This window comes from Megalops cyprinoides, chromosome 20, assembly GCF_013368585.1.
Source record: "Megalops cyprinoides isolate fMegCyp1 chromosome 20, fMegCyp1.pri, whole genome shotgun sequence".
Lineage (NCBI taxonomy): Eukaryota > Metazoa > Chordata > Actinopteri > Elopiformes > Megalopidae > Megalops > Megalops cyprinoides.
In genome coordinates, this window is record NC_050602.1 from 27,057,623 (window position 1) to 27,075,000 (window position 17,378).

Here is a 17,378-nt window from a genome sequence, read left to right on the forward strand (position 1 = left end):
TTCCACTTTAAAAGGTAACTTCACCAAAAACACAAAATGTAATATTCTGTGCCTCACCTTAAATGACAGCAGGTATGCACAATGACAGAAAGGAAGCAGTTTTGCTGGAGAGCATGAGACTCATGCAGGTGAGTGTCTTGGTCATTTAAGCCTCACATTTTCTTCCTTTTTGCCTCTAATTCCCAGAAGCTGGGCATGTCCCTTACCACACAACGAGCAATCAGTGAAAACTGTCAAAAATTCAAACTCAATACAGCTTAGAGTACAAACAGCAGGTTATATCTACAGCTAAGCTCAATCTCTGTGCACTTCATTGGTCAAGTAGCTTTCAGAGAATGACTGACGGTAACTAAAGAGGATTTACAAACGTAATTTACACTGTGAGAGAGAGGTCACTCAACGGGCCCTGGGAACAGCATGAGGGCCAGAGGTTTAGAAAACCCCACAAATACTTAAAGTCGGCCTGGGCTTTAGGCCTGGGTTCCTGTTCCCTCACCTCTGCGCATTACAGTGTTGGTAAATTTACGTTTTTTGGTGAAGTTTCCCTTTTAAAGCACAGAATCTTGGTGAGGGGCTCTGGGTGGGGCAAACAGACAGAGGACACCTCAGGAGTCTGGGGGGGACTTGAGCTTTACCCCCCCGTCAGTTGACCTGTGTTTCCGTATGAGTGGCGGCGGGGGGGGGGGGGTGAGGGTGTGGGGTGTGGGGTGCAGGGTGGGGGTGGTTGGGAGCGAGCTTTAGCAGGCGCAGTCCTGGTGGGGGGCCGCGGGCTGCTCGGTGAGCTGGGGCCCCTGCTTGGCCCCCGTGACGGCGGGGTCGGCCGCGTCGAGACTCTCCGACATCTTCTCGCAGATGATGTCCACCAGGCGCTCGAACGTCTGCTTCACATTGATGTTGTCCTTGGCGCTGGCCTCGAAGAACTCGAAGCCTGACACGAGAGAGGACCACAGTGAGGAACCGCCCTACACCCACCGCGGCCACCATGCCCACCGCGCCCACCATGCCCAAAAAGCCCATCACACCCCGGTATACCCACCACGACGCCCTCATGTAGGTTCAGAAAAGGAACACATGCACACTTTCCCTCTATGCGTTTTACCCCTCCTGAATATTTTATCTCAGACCTGCAGGCTCTGACTCACCCAGGTGATCGGCCAGCTGCCGGCCCCTCTCCCCCGCCACCACACGCTCGTCCTCCATGTCACACTTGTTCCCCACCAGCAGCACCTGGGCGTTATCCCAGGAGTACGTCTTTATCTGTGTGGACCTGCAGGCGCCCCCAAACACACCTCAGTCCCACAGAGAGACCCACACGACCAGCCCCCCAAAACCCAGACTGCAGCCCGGGACTGGACCCCCTCAACACACAACACCTGGCACTCTACAATGATGTAATCACTGCATTCGTGCATTACAGAATCCTTAGCCATTACATTACAGCACTCTGTAATTCCTAATCACTAATTGTAGCACTGCAGAATTAATCAGTACTTCTTGCGGTTGCATCACAGCACTCGTAATCACTCCGTTGCAGTCCGCTCCCTCACAGCTCAGCAGGGTTACCCACCAGTCCTGCACAGCGTTGAAGGACTCCTCGTTGGTGATGTCATACATGAGGATGAAGCCCATGGCTCCTCTGTAGTAGGCTGTGGTGATGGTCCTGTATCGCTCCTGGCCAGCCGTGTCCTGCAACACACAAGAAGAGCAAGTGTGAGAACACGCACAGACACACACACCCACACATGCACAGACACACACACACCCACACATGTGCACACCCACAGAAACAGTATACGTGGCAAACTTACGCATGCACACACACACGCACGCACAAATACATGTGCACATACACACACACGCACGCACACATGCACACACCCACATAAACAGCATACGTGGCAAACTTGTGCATGCATACACACGCACACACAGACAACCTTGCATGTATCCCAAACCTGCTACATCTGATTATCCCACACAGATGCTACGCACTCCTGCGCCTGCCCTATGCCTAGGAATGCTGCTCTGGACTCCTGACAAATCACCTGCCAAAAGGTGACACCTCCCCCCACTCGTCTGTAGCCACAGCTCAGCGGGATGCTGGCTCACTGAGGGATCAGGTTACGCTGAGCTCACCTTTCAGGCCCCGCCCCCCCATCATTACACCTCATAGCACCTGTGCAGGTGACACGGCAGACAGAGGACTCAGTGTGTCACCCAGCATCATGCCCTGTTCTGTGAGGTGCTGTTGCTTTAGCAGAGTTTCAGCCTCCTGCCTGCAGTCTGCTGCTGTGGTCCTGCACCAGCGTTACCGATGCTGCTCCTGTGCTCTCCGCTAATCAATGTGCAACACTACATTAGTCTTTCTGAGTGAGAGTGTCGCTACTAAATGAGAGTGTTTATCAGGTTAATTAAATGAAGTAAAAATAGTAATAGAGCCAATACAGGATGTGTGGGTTTATATAAATGAGCATCAAAAACAGTACAATGTAAATACAGTATAAAGTCCCGCATTAACATGACTCTTCATTCATACAGCTATGTACAGCCTATTGCAGTGTCTGGAGAAACACTGCAACTCCTGAAATACATCCATTCCTGTCGCACCAATCCAGTTCTGCTACAAATAAAGTGTATATTTCATGAGAAGTTAAATTCATGATTCACTGTTTTGCTGGTGCAGGTTTTAGTTTTCACGTCGGTGACTCATCCATTTTCATAAGACTCCCACGACACTTAACTCAATCACCAGTAATATGACTGAATTCAAACCCTCATTCACCCTCCTTTTAGACATTTTGTGAAGCAATGGCAGAGCAATATTTACAATGCAGAGACACACCACCAGCTACAGCATATAGACCTCCCAATATCTCATCTCAAGCAGAATTTACACACATCTAATTTGTATGACATGGGAAATAATGAAGTTTTGGTAAAGAGGATGAAGGTTTATATTCTCCTAGTGAAACATGCAGGTCTGGGTTCAGGTGACAGCTGGATGTGTTCTGTATGTGCTCTGAGGGAGAGGGAGAGGGAGAGGGGAAGGGGAGGGGGGGGTGGGTGGGCAGGAGGGGGGTCAGAGAGTCTGGATGCTCACTCACTCAGAGCCTCCAGCTGGGGTTTTTCTCCTGGGGGGGGTTGGGTATCCCTCCTCCCTAAAGCAAACCCAGCCCCCCGAAGGCCATCCCCCTGACCAGCCCCTACACAGCTGTCACAATGTCAGTGTGTTTCTCTGAGTGTCTGTGTGTGTGTTTATGAGAGTGTGTTTCTCTGAGCTCAGTGTCAGAGTGTGAGTTTCTCTGAGTGTGAGTGTCAGCATCAGTGTATGTGTGTGTGCGCGTGCGTATATGAGTGTGCAGATATGAGTGCTTATCTGTCCAGAGTACCACAGCACTCTCCCTGTATAGAGCTGTTACTTTGCTGCTCAGATATGAGTCTGCACTTGGAAGGAAAACCATGAAACACAAGGCTATCACTTAGGCCCTGAGTCTCTCATAAATGAAGCTAACGTTGTAGCCTAGTAGCCAGCCTACAGCCACAAATCCTCTGATGGCTCGAGCTCGTCTACATCTGAAAGCTTTATTGTATGTAGCTCTATACAACCCCGGATTGGACCGTTTTGACATTTGGAGATGTACACCTGTGCAGAGTAAACACATTATATGATCCTTCTCTAGCGTGCTGAGGAATCAATCGCGGCTTGTATAAGGTGAAGGTGTAACATCTCCAGCCTGAGCACAGATGGAAACTGTTTTGCTATAGTGAGCAGGCTCTTCAGTGGACATGAAGGGTGCGTAAATCCTGCCTGCATTCAACTTCATGTTTTATGTGAATTCAAGAGAATAAAAGACAATAAAAATAAATCATCTTATTTCAGTTCTGTAGTAGACCCACCAATCCAAACTCATGACGTAACGTCATTTCAAGACGGCTGCCCTTGGGGTACTTAGAGAGAATATTGGCTTTTCTGGCGTTTCGCATAATTATTGTTACCATTCACACAGTAACAAAATACATATGAATAGGTGACATTTGGGTTTGTCTGAGTGTCAGTTCATCTTTACACCTGTCTCTCAAGTCTTCCCTTTCCAATGGACCTGACTGAATGATGACAATAGATGTCTTTGAGAGAATCGATACCTCTAAAGATTTTTTGAGTGAAACGACCTTTGAAAATGACATCTTCACTGCAGCTAAGTGCTCACTGCAGTGCCCACAGAGAGACAGAGAGCTCCAGCTTTCCAAAGCCCACGTCAAAGTCAGACACATACTGAAGCCTGCTGAAGCAGAGACACTACACTGAGTCCTGCAGAAACTACCCCAGCGCTACACTGAGTCCTGAGTGGATGGTGTGTGTTGAACAGCATCAGAGCTGGGCTGTTTTTACAGTGCTGATGCTTAGAAAGTCTCACCCAGATCTGCAACTTGATCCTCTTGTCGTTCCTGTAGATGGTCTTCACCTTGAAGTCGATGCCTACGGTGCTGACAAAGGCGGGCGTGAAGGAGTCATCGGCATAACGGAACAGGAAGCTGGTCTTCCCCACGCTGCTGTTGCCGATGATCAGGATCTTGAACATGTAGTCGAAGTTCTGGTCAGAGGACTCCTTCTGCCCATAGCGTGCGTCTGTAGCTGAAGCCATCTGAGAGACAGAGAGGAGAGGAACAGCGGTCAGCAGTGAGAGAGGAGAGGACCAGCGGTCAGCACTGAGACAGGAAAGGAACAGCGGGAGCAGCGGTCAGCAGTGAGAGAGGAGAGGAACAGCGGTCAGCACTGAGACAGGAGAGGAACAGCGGGAGCAGCGGTCAGCAGTGAGACAGGAGAGGAACAGCGGTCAGCACTGAGACAGGAGAGGAACAGCGGTCAGCACTGAGACAGGAGAGGAACAGCGGTCAGCAGTGAGACAGGAGAGGAACAGCGGGAGCAGTGAGAGAGGAGAGGAGCAGCAGGAACAGCGGTCAGCAGTGAGAGAGGAGAAGAACAGCGGTCAGCAGTGAGAGAGGAGAGGAACAGCAGTCAGCACTGAGAGAGGAGAGGAACAGCGGTCAGCACTGAGACAGGAGAGGAACAGCGGTCAGCACTGAGACAGGAGAGGAACAGCGGGAGCAGTGAGAAAGGAGAGGAACAGCAGGAACAGCGGTCAGCAGTGAGAGAGGAGAAGAACAGCGGTCAGCAGTGAGAGAGGAGAGGAACAGCGGTCAGCACTGAGACAGGAGAGGAACAGCGGTCAGCAGTGAGAGAGGAGAGGCACAGCGGTCAGCACTGAGACAGGAGAGGAACAGCGGGAGCAGTGGTCAGCAGTGAGACAGGAGAGGAACAGCAGGAACAGCGGTCAGCAGTGAGAGAGGAGAGGAACAGCAGGAACAGCGGTCAGCAGTGAGACAGGAGAGGAACAGCGGTCAGCAGTGAGAGAGGAGAGGAACAGCGGTCAGCAGTGAGAGAGGAGATGAACAGCGGGAAAAGCGGTCAGCACTACAGCACTGAGGTGAAGGGCTGCTCAGCTCCGCCACCCTGGAGGAAGGCTATTCATCCGGCCTGCTTCAGCAAACACATCCTGCTGAATAACTTGATCACATTTTACACTCAAAGCAAACTACACGAGTAACCTTGGAGAATCTGCCAGGCTCAGGAAGAGGGTAACATTACGGGGTCTCTCTGTTGGCCACGGCCCTGATCGCGGACAAATTACAGCTTTCTACAGGGGTGGAATTTTCCCTCCTTTCAGAACAGGCCAAAATTACACCTCATTTGGTTAAGAAGTGGAATCACCTGTTAATGTGTGAACTGCCACCTTGCTGACATTCTCAGTCTTGCTCATTGGAGATACCCTCGTGCCGCCATGTTTTTGCAGATCGAAACACTCGTGATTATTAGGCAAAATGCTGACATATTCACGTCCTCACACCCACATTATTAAAAATGGCCAGACAAATCTCCCTTTTCTACCCTGTCTCTTATTTGAGCCAAAATGATGTCTCCAAAAAGAATGTTACATTACCTTTTGTGGATACTTTTTTTCCACTTATGTGATTCAAACTGTCACTTATTGGTGTAGCAGGAAAAAGCTGAGCTTGATATAATAGTCAAATATAATAGTCAGTAGAGCCAACAGAGAAATACTGAACATAACACAATATCAAATTATATTTACATGGATCTAAGGAAAGCAGTGATGGGATAATTTGTATGCTTTATTCATATTCATGCTTTAAAATTCATATGCTTATAAATTCTATTATCCATACATTCAACGGTAAAGAATGATCATACAATACTTAATAAAAAACAAGCTGTGCACATAAGCCTTTCAAAAAGGGATAAAACTTCATCAGTCACTCTGATGTGACTGCTGAGTTTCTCACAAACAGCGACTCTGTGACCATCAGCCTGCAACAGAGAGCCTTCAATTAGACACAAAGCCCAAATTACAGCCCTTCACCCGAGAGGCAGGCGGGAGAGATCGGGAGCGGGCAAGCGATTTAACACCAGGAGAGGTCTGCCAGGGCCCGTCTGGGCATCACAAAAGGAAGTGAGCGATCGATTGAAAGAGAGAGCGATTTGTCAGCACGCACCAAATTCGTTCTCTGTTAATCAGAGGGACTAAAGCCGCTCTGCATCTGTAAATCTGAGCCTCGGGAGAAGACGGCCTCCTCGGATGGCTTCCCATCGTCGTCCTCTGGGGCCTTGGACTTTATGCTCCGTCTGTCATCTGTGGTGCGACGCTGGCCCTTTAAGAATGCTCCGGCCCCCAGCCCTTCCTTCACTCTTTCACTAAAGCCATCAGATAAAGAGCCATAAACACCACTCCACTTCATCAGACCCGACTCTCAGCCGGGCCTCGGGCTCTGCGCCGCGGCTCAAGGTACTTACCCTGAACCGTTTCAACAAACATCCAACTGTTTATAAGCAGATGGTAACTACAGTGTAAGCTGTGCACATCACAGAGAATGGAGCGTCTGCAAAGTTTATAAATGGAAGGAGAAGCTTAATTCATCCACAGACGAAACCTGAACATTTCTAAGCCACTGTGCTCATTGACTGCTACGAACAGAATACAGAAATATATGTACATCTGAAGTTTGAAGGCTTTGACTTTAAAGGTCACTTTGAAGTTTTAAGTACATTTCAAGCTAACGGGTTGTGAAAATTTCATCATTTGCTTGGCTGACAGAGTGCATATTAAAGGGAAAATGGCACTGAGCACTGTCAGGCGGACAGTAACAGGATTTCATCAGTCCTGCTTCTGGCTGTCCCAGCCCCCTCCTGTAGCGTGACACCATGTACCTCTTTTTCGACAGAAATGACGCTCTTGGTTAACACCTCTAACCGGCCCACCTTCAGCCTCTCTGGTCTGGCGTGTCTTCTTCACACTTTCCTTTTCCTGTAAAACTGTGCAGTGCATGCATGCATGCATCTGCCTCAGAGTCTTTCAGCGTTTGTGCTGGAGGAGCATGTTTATCTAGACTTCGTTAACGTTACTACAGCTTGATCTGCACATATAAATGTAAAATCCCCTTATATGAGGGATCAGGCTGCAGGTCCACCCCATAACAGGCCTTCCTCCTGCACTTTACGGAGACACAATGCATACATGAAGGAATAATTTCCCCAAGGGCACAACGGCAGTGCCCCCTGTACAATTTGAACCTATATCCTACTGGTTACAATTCCATCAGAACCACGCCACGCTGCCTCCCATCCTTTCTGGTAATGATGCTGGTGTTCCTTCCACAGTGACAGACGGCACATTCCGGAAGGGTATCATTGTCTCCAAACAGAGAGGAACACACATCACAGGCATGTTATTTCCTGAACTGACACCCAGCTGAGCTCAGTGCTCAATACCTGGCACACCAGCACACACAGCACCGGATCCTCCCATTGCCATAAATATTCTATTTTCTCCACAGATATTCTGCTCAGCGTGCTTGACGTTGAACATGGTGTCTGTGCCACTGCCGATGCTGAAAGAGCTGTTGGGTCATCAGGAGTATTAATGTCAAGGTGCGGCCAAATGAAAGATCTGTAGCTAGCGCATCAGCGTGGACGGAGAGAGCAGGATCCTGTTTAAGTTGCCCTGGCTTCACCGCGCTAACATTAATGCTAACGCTAGCAACTCAGTAGAAACCCGACGTGGAGGCCACAGGGGTTCACAGCGCTCAGCCACTTCAGAAAATAACGTCCCAGTGTCCCCCAGGGCCACAGCGCAGGCTAAATATGGAAGCAAACGTCTCCTGCGCTCACTGTTCTTTTCCCTGCCGGAGTGAAACCCGAGAACTCCCAGGAACAAGAATGAACAAGGCCTTCAGAACATGCTGGAATATGCAGCCGGAGACAATATATTCATCTAAGCTTTCATTCACCTCCGCATTATTACTCGTCTACTGTTCTCTTTCTATTTATAATATTTAATGTGTATATATATAGTATACATATATATGTAGAGAGAAAGTTTTAGTTTCACGTTCTACCATTTTTCTGCTGTATTTTCCCCTAATTTCATGTTTCCTTTAGCTTGATTTTCCTACATTAGCCATAGATACACTGAAAGATAAACTGAAAAATTGCAAAGATTAACAATTTGAATAATCTTGATCTTACAGTGTCATGTTTTTCTCTTGCTGATTTGTTGTGGCTGTCAGAAATGCCTTGTTCTATTTAAATGTCTGGAATCGGGAATAATCTCCATTTTCTGTGTACACTGGGGCTTTTGTGCCTTGGAAAAACCTTTAAAAGAGAAACACAGGTGTGTGGAACTCTCTGGAATAGTACTGCTCAGCATCCATTAAACTGGCCACTGTCAGTTTCTCATAACAGAAACTGTGACAGAGGGGCACGCCGGACACCACAAAGAGAGGTGACACAAATACAAACCCCACCGCAGTGAAATGACCAAATAAGCTTCATTTACAAGGTTACCTCAGGTGCAAACAGGAAGGAGAGAGAGGACAACACAGAGCGGATGTAAATATACAAAACGCCTGAAACAGCGATCATGAAATTCAATAGCCAGGTGGGTTCAGATTATGAGTCGGACGAGCGCAACGCTGTCTCCTCCAGATGACTGCTTTCAGACAGCGGTGTAGGAGTGACCGCAGGGTGGACCAGCCTCGCAAAGAGCCCAGCTGTGGTTTAACACTGCACCTCTGGGGCCTGACTGGTGGAGCAGCCCTGTACCCCTGTACTGTACTCAACCCACACTAGTGTTGGGGGGCTCAGCTTTCAAGAACCCCTTCATGGGTGGAGCTACCACACACTGTCTATCTGTTAATCAATGACACATGACCTAACGAGAAAACCTGCTCTCACACAGCAAAACACCATGATCGGCTCGGGTCTGAGAGTCACTTCCGGTGCAAAATGTGTTACCCTATTCTCTCCAAAAAGCACACAAGAACACAAGAACACAAGAGACAACACACAACTTACATACACACATACTTTACATATTAAGAACACTCTGCACCCAAATTCCCTGCATTACAAAGCCACCCCTGTGTGGTGCTGTGTGTGCCAGCAGTAAGCACTCCGCTACTCGGCCTGTAAGATGGTTTGATATGAGCTCCGTATCCACAAGTTAGAGCCGTATGTTACCCTTACTGACCACTGTTAGGGACTGTACCTACACTATGAGTAAATAATGTTTATTTTTAAGCACTATGTATCAGCTCATCGCAGCTTTGGATGAAGGCTTGTATCTTATCTGTTTTTCAGTGTAAGACTATCTGAATTATTACTTATTATTCTGTGTCTGTGTATCTTGCCAGGAAAGCCTCATAAGTCACTGTACCAGGGAGTCTGCCCAATATTATAACATTAATAAAATCATAATAATATTACAACATTAATAAAAACACAGCGCCGTTTTGATTTGTGGTGGCGAGTTCTTGACAGAAACATTATGAAGGCGGAGAGCGTAAGCACTAAAGCAGTCAAGACACTCGTGTGTCTTTATTACAGCCCTGAAATCACCTGTCCTTATAAGCACTGCTCATACGCACAAAGCACAGCTGACAGCACACATACTGTGCTTACACAGGCATACACACACGTGCACAGGAGATCAAACACAAGACGCGACTTCTCAACAGCTGATGTTTCGATTTGGTGAAGCTGATGTTTTGGGTTGATTTGGTGAAGATAAATATACTCACATATCAAGCTGCCTATAAATGCTTGTAAAATTACTTCATCTCCAGGCCCTCCAAGTAAACTGTGATGTTGCAACACTTCAAACTAAAGCTCTCTTTCAGGAATTCATCAAGTGATCAAATGATAAGGTCATTCAATAAAACAATCACAAGATACATAACCAATTATGCGATCTTATGACACAATAACTGGTCAGTTACTTTTTGACAGCAAAACACTTCCATGTTACCTTCCTAACCGCTGTAGGCAGGAACAGTTAGCTGGCTACATTGGTATGGCTTGTTGAGTAGCTCCCTGGCAACAGCACTTGACACAGTTTCTTTAACCAAAAAATGAAATGAAGATGACCCCCTGCCTTTCAGCTACAGGGTGTTTTGATTGCAGGTTCACAAAGCTGCTCAGGCGTGATTGGACAGAAACTGGTCACCTCAGTGGCCAATCCTGACAGCCGAGAAGGTCACAGAATAGCACAAGTCTCATTAATTCAAGTGTTGGGGGGGAAAGTGGTACACTAATTAGACATGTACTCACACAAGGTTACAAAATCAAGGCCCTGTTGAGCAAAGCGCTTTATCTGAACCGTACCACTAAATACTCAGGAATAGAAATGAATCACATATGAAAATGTGAGCGTAGCATGCGGTCCTAGGAAAGGCGGGTTGCAGAGAAGACTGAGTTATGCAAAGCCGCACATCACGCTTCCACACTCAGGCCCATCGCTGGGAGGTGTATCCAGGTAGACGACCCAGTTTTCCTCATTTTCTTTCTTTGTAGGCTTTAAAATATTGAACCACATTATCGGATCACTAATTACGGATATCATGACTGAACATTCAAATTCTTAATTTGGTATTATTATAGATAATACCCACAATTATTAATTTGGTATTACTCATAGTAAAAAAGATTTAATATAGTCCTGCAGATTCCTCCTCCACAGCATCTTCAGAGTTCAGCCCTGTCTCACCACCTGCTCGGTTCAGCTTGAGGTTCTGGCCCCGGTTCCGTCCAGCGTGGACCACGGCACCGCCCTCAGTCTCCATGGGAAACCGGACCTGTGAAGCTCATCGAGAGCGGTGCTGCTCAGGGGGTCCACACGCTCCAGAATCACACCCACATCTCACCTCCTGGCTCCCCTCCCACTGCCAATGACCAGATGACTCCGATGACTCCGATGACTCAGATACCCGGCCTGCAGGCAGTGAGAGGGGTGAGGCCACACTCGGAGGCCAGACTGCACTGCCCTGCAAACTCAGCGCCCGCTGATCCAAACCCCGCGCAGCCGTGCCTCCTGCCAGCTCTGTGTGGCGGAAAGAGCTCGACACAGCGGAGAACAGCGGAGTCAGGGGCCAGCGTCTTCCACAGACCAAAGCACCACCTCTTCAACCTGAACCTCGGCTCCCCCAATCCGAATTCTCCCCTCCCCCGATCTGAACACACCCAAACAGTAGATTCTAGCCCTTTCATTATGGACCGTGATATAGCACTTAAGTTCAGCAGTCTTACACCTTGAGATTTCTACTCTTCAGTTATTGAAGTTTTCCTGATTTTATAGCACTTCACAGTCTCCTTAGTATTTCAGTACAGTTACTGTGGCATTGTTATACATGCATTTATGTCTCACATTTACTTTAATACGTTAATGATATTTCTGGGTCTGAAAATGTGCCCATGTGACCGTTCTATACACACAAACATACCGCACGCTGTAACTGGCTCTGGGTACGAGGCTTTTTCCACATATGTAAATGTAATGTGTACCTCTCCACTCAGCATCTCCCAGCAAAATGCCCCGAGGGGGCAGCGCAGCACTGAGATGCATCCATGGGTGAACTGTTCATGCAGAATCAGCCACCCCACAGAGCCATGTTAGCCTATGATACCACTGGACACCAAAGCACGTGTAAGGGCTTAACCTCCCACAATGCACAAAACCTAAAACACGCTAATCACCGAGCGAGTGCCTGCATAGACCTCGTCTCTGTGTGGCATGGCTGTTTTTGACAATGTGCTTCACACAGACCTCTGGGTTTAATTTGAGACAAGGAGGTGTAGTAAATACCTTACACGTTCTTAGAGTGTTACAGCTGTTTAATGAACCAAATCAATGATGATCACAAACAAAATTGGTCTCTGCATTCAATTCATGTGAGCAGCTCCGCTGTGCAAAATGTAATACAAGAAACAGCAGCCCTGGGGTGAGGTTTAAACAGCCCTGGGGTGAGGTTTAAAACCCTGACACAGGGATGCTGCCTGGGGCGTTTTTCTCCTCTCCTCTGTACGGTCCCTTGTTTTTGATGGTACTGAGCCTGAGAGAGAAAAACTGCAACATCTGCATCTTCTGTGGTTTTCCTGTTCATTTTCAGGAAAAAAAAAACCCTGATGACTGCAGCCTGATAAGGCTTTTATCTGCTACAGCAATTAAAACATTAAAAAATTTCCACAGAGAAACATACCTGCCAGGGGGACCCTTGCAAATCACAAAATAACAGATATTTCTGGCCATTGATGCAGACAATATTTATGAAGCCATGCTGAAATATTTAAGAACCACCTGCACCTTTTCCCACCGATTTCCTTCAAGGCTAATGCTGTGCAGAGCCATTCCCCCTACGCCTTAGGCTACAATTACTAATTTTAATTACGCCATGTATCTGTAGTGACTGCCTGGTAAATGAATGGTTATACGCCGTACAAGACAGGTTAAAACATTACAATTACCCGGAAAAAGATGACAAACTGAAATTAAATAACGTCTTGTCTGACAGACTAGTTTATCTGGCAAAATTCGCTGAGCCCATGAAAGGGCGTGTGTATACCGGCTATCTGCGTATGGTATGAGCATGAGGATGAATAAATTTAAAGATGAGCACCACCGGAAAGGTTTGCTGACAAAGTCAGCTTTGCGTGGCGTCTTGTCTGAAATCGATTTATTACAGTGCTGCCAATGTAACGGAGAAGCTACTCAACGCTACAAAAACCCGGCAGGAAACGAATTTATAATATGTCAGGCTGCATACGGCTCCCTTAGAGAAACACAGGTCCCTGTTATCCGCTTTCCTCGCCTCAGATAGGAAAGGCTGGCAAACCCACCCTGCGTGACCATTTCATGCCGCGGGGCTGATCAGGTTCACAAACCACACTCAGAGCGAGGAAATTAGCGAGAAAGGGAATCAAAACTGACCTGTCTTAATTCCAACCGTCCTGCGCCCCAAAACAGCCCAAAACTTGAGGGAAAAACAAACCGAAACGCACACACACAAAATCGCCCCTCAAATGAGCTCACATCGACGACGAACGAGCTCACAAGCGTCAACGATTACGCGAAGCTAGCCACTCCGTGGATGGCGAGCTAGGCTAGCATTTGCGAGATCAGTGATGGAACCATGTTGCTTGTGTGTTATCAAGAACATCAACTATATGTATTAACGAAGAAAAAAATCATATATTACGTACTCAATTCCTATCTAGCTCAAATTCCGCACATAGTCGTTCTTTACACTACGGTGGATGCATTTGTGTCCTCATTTCAATACATCACTCCGCCGATGTTAGCAAGCTTTTAATTCTAGTTAAAATTCGATATATTATCCTTTTGATCATCCCCGGCACCGGTCAGAATCGGCTAATAATTAGATTAGATATATCTCAGAATTACTCTGAAATAGACAGTCACATTCTGATTTCAATGTATAGCGACGCTGTTTTCCAAAGACTTCAAATGCAGGGTAACAGCAGATACAGCGGGCCAGCCTGCTAATGCTTTTCCCTGCTTATATCCATCTGGCTGGCCATGACTTCTGCTGCTAAGCTATAGCATCCTATGTCAAATGAAGGTTATTCTTCCTTTATTTCATTCATCCGACACATCGCAGGTGAAATCGCAGGGAAGACAGACAATTTCGTCAACAGTAGACTAAAAAGTAGGAATATTTCTGAAATACAGTCATCCGCTTACCGTTTAATGTCTATTTTCTCAGTTGCAGCTCCTGATGCACCAATGCAGCACTCGGTCTCGCACCTGCAGAAACACAGACGTCACTTGATTGACTGCCGCTGACTCGGGGGCGGGCCCCCAGTGCGGCCGCAGGTTGACTGACACTTGAAAGAACCAATCCGGACTAAGATTCCACTTCAACGTTTCAGAATATTCAGGACGCGACCCAGCGTAATGTTTTATTTATAACCATCTGAGCCGCTCTATATAATTCATGAGAAAAACAGAAAATTCTCAATCGACTTGACGAATGTGTTTATCTTTCAGCCCACGCATTGGTCCACGCAGCGGAGCGGTGCTGATATTGAATTGCACCCTCAGAAAACACACACCCCTGCTGAAATGATCGGAATATCGTGATACCCGATGGGAATGATACATTGACTAATGTTTCCGGTTACAGTCAATGTTAAAACATAAAACATTTTTAGAACAGGCCATGAAACATCTAACTATTTTCTGCTCTAAATCCAAAGATATTCGACATTCATTATTATAATATGAATAATAATAGAAATATATTGCTTTATTTAACATTATTATTTTGTGTTTGAGGTTCTTTTTTGCTAATACTTTTTGTGTTTTTCATCTTTTTTTTCAAAAATTGAAAGGAAATGTTTAATTTCACCCTGCTTGTGGCTAGCTGCATATGATTCATTGAATATGCACATTATAGCCACCCGTTAATAAAAGGGTTGTTTTTCTATCAATACATAGGTTACGTATACATTCACTGATCATTATGTGTATTGATGGATAAGCTAATACAGTGGGCTCTGTGAATGCAGAAGGATGAGCAACCCAGATGAGTTGCACATCATTGAATCTTATTTTGGCAGGCTTCATTATGTCCTCCTAATACCTGTAATGACAGGGGTGATACAAAGCTAGCAAATTAATCAAACAGCTGATGCTGTGGAAACATGGATGTTTTTCAAAAGATGACAAATGTGAGACATCTACCCTCCACCCAGTCACCAGAGAAAAGGGGCTTAAATCAGCTTTGAAAAAAAAAGGTGGGTGTAGCGAGCCAGAACTATCTGATATATATATACAGTGGTCATGTTGGTGCAATACAATGAAGTAGCCCACTTACCTGTAACAAATACACTTCGGAGGACATTTTTCAATCCTGTACAATGTCTGTAGCCTGTCAGAGTGTCACAAAATACATGCATATTGTTATCGTGCTTATGATCACCATCATCTTCATCACTCCCATCATCATAATCATCATTATCCAGGAACCACTAACAATAGGTCTGGAAGAAGCACCTTCACTGCCAAAATCAGAAGCATTCTGTCCTTTACTTTAAAGAGAACATGTACACAATAAATGGGAATTCCAACAGTCAAATTATTCAGTAACATTCATCCCAGGACAAAAGCACACAAACACCAAACATAAACACTGGAATGGCTTCTCATCATTTATTTAAGTTCCCTCTCTAGAACAGCCTGAAATCTGGAGTCGTTTGGCTTCATTAAAGGTAATCAACAAGGAACAAAACAAGCACAAAAATGTTGGAGTAATTCAGAGAAGTGCTGTTTTCTCTCTCTCTTGGAAGGTACAGTTTGTGTGCTCATACGACAGTCTCACTGCCTTTCTCACGTTCATAAAAGCATAAATTACCCTTATTTTACACACTGAGAAAGAAAGGAAAAAACACAAACATATAATGACATACAGAGAATAATCATTCAGCGACATGTGGCACAGTTCCTCAGCTCGGTGAGAGAGAGAGAGAAAAGAACAGAGACACATGAAAAATGCTAGTTTGGCTACAGGCCTGAGTCTGTACCTCCACGTTCCATGGTGTGGCCTAATAAATCTCGTAGTGTCTACATTCTACAACATCAAGACTCCAAACCCACAATGACAGAGCATCTTTCCTCCTTCAAATATAAGGCTGTGGTATTAGAGGAATCTGAATCTTCAGCAGAGAAACAGCTGTGTGGATGGAAAACTGTACTGGCTCTTATGCGAGTCCATCAGCAATCTACAGTATGTTTTTTTTTTTGTTTTTACTAAATCTGAAAAGCATGAATGACACCCTTATTTGTACAACTTCAATAAGCTTTAGTGTTTGTTCTGAAAACATTTCGGTCGCCCCCTTGCAGCTGCAGTGGTCCCGCCTACTCTACGCTGTACACGGGGATTCCGAAACGAGACAGACGATTGTGATGTCACAGGAAACAAAGAGGCTACAGAGCATCAGAGGAAAGACACAGCACTGCAGCTCTGAAGATTCGCTGGAGATCTGTTCATTTGTGCGGGCTTCCTCAGTGCTCCTTCCTTTGGGGCCTGCCGACTTGTGCTCATGCATCAGATCAAACCTGAATTGCTGGTGTTGCAGATCCCTCTGTCATTTGTCACGTTATAGCGCAGAGTCACAGTGGTCTGTCCCCACCCCTTTCACAGGAGTACCTTCAGCTGCTCACGCCCACAGCAGCCTGCAGCTGCAGCCAGCAGGTCCCGGCGTGAATCGACGTTGGCCGCACGGTTTGCCCGGCAATCTCGCAGGGAAACGTGCACCCGCATGCACATGCACGCTCGACTCCGGCAGGCTGCTGTGGAGACCGAGGCGGCCTCTCGCCTCACCTGCCTCTACCTTTCCACAGTGGGGGTCAGGAGTCAGGGGATGGTATTAACTCTTAAATGGCACAAATCCTCTTTGACACATATTGCTTTGCTTTCAAGAGATACTCATACCGCCGGGCTGTCGAGGGAAGGGACAGCACCCTGGGGGGGGGTTGTTGGACGGCGGCGGGGGGGGGGGGGGTCTATCAGCAATGTGACTGTGGATGGAAACTCGCCGCTGGCCAGAGGGAAATGACAGTCTGAGTTGTGTCATGCTGGAGCGTCATTGGCCATGTCCCTGTGAAGAGCGAAACACAGATCGATACCACAGAGGAAACAGGGGCTACAGGGCGAGGGGGGGGGAGCTATAGGGCGAGGGGGGGGGTGGCCTTACACGCCCCCACCAATCTATAAAACACGCTCTCAAACAGCAATCTGCCCAACAGTGTCACAGACCCTACAAAAATGCAATGTATTTTTTTGTACATGAACTATGAACTAAATACGTATGAATGCTACTGAGTTTTGGTTAGTATTCTTTTTTCTTTAAAAGTCCTTGCGCTTTGACTGTCGGAGCTGTAGAAAGAGAGATCGGCAGCAGACCTGAAGGAAGCTTTTAAAACGCAGGGCTACGGTTGCAGTGGAGG

General features: G+C 46.7%; 1 protein-coding gene across 1 annotated transcript; it reads right to left on the bottom strand.

Annotated features, from left to right (window-relative positions):
* Window positions 1-672: 672 nt before the first annotated feature.
* Window positions 673-14,187, bottom strand: LOC118795549 (ras-related protein Rab-3A). Its single transcript, XM_036554118.1, has 5 exons — window positions 14,112-14,187; window positions 4,416-4,643; window positions 1,568-1,686; window positions 1,143-1,267; window positions 673-928 (listed from the first exon to the last, which is right to left on the bottom strand). The coding sequence occupies exons 2-5, from the start codon at window positions 4,641-4,643 to the stop codon at window positions 738-740; spliced, it is 663 nt and encodes a 220-aa protein (XP_036410011.1). The 5' UTR covers window positions 14,112-14,187; the 3' UTR covers window positions 673-737.
* Window positions 14,188-17,378: the final 3,191 nt, after the last annotated feature.

Excerpts from the sequence above, each read along its gene's own strand:
- LOC118795549 (XM_036554118.1), bottom strand. The coding sequence starts at position 4,643 with ATGGCTTCAGCTACAGACGCACGCTATGGGCAGAAGGAGTCCTCTGAC. Across the intron at positions 1,687-4,415 it reads GGATCAAGTTGCAGATCTGG|GACACGGCTGGCCAGGAGCG; the intron begins GTGAGACTTTCT and ends TGTGTGTTGCAG. Across the intron at positions 1,268-1,567 it reads TTCAACGCTGTGCAGGACTG|GTCCACACAGATAAAGACGT; the intron begins GTGGGTAACCCT and ends GGGCGCCTGCAG.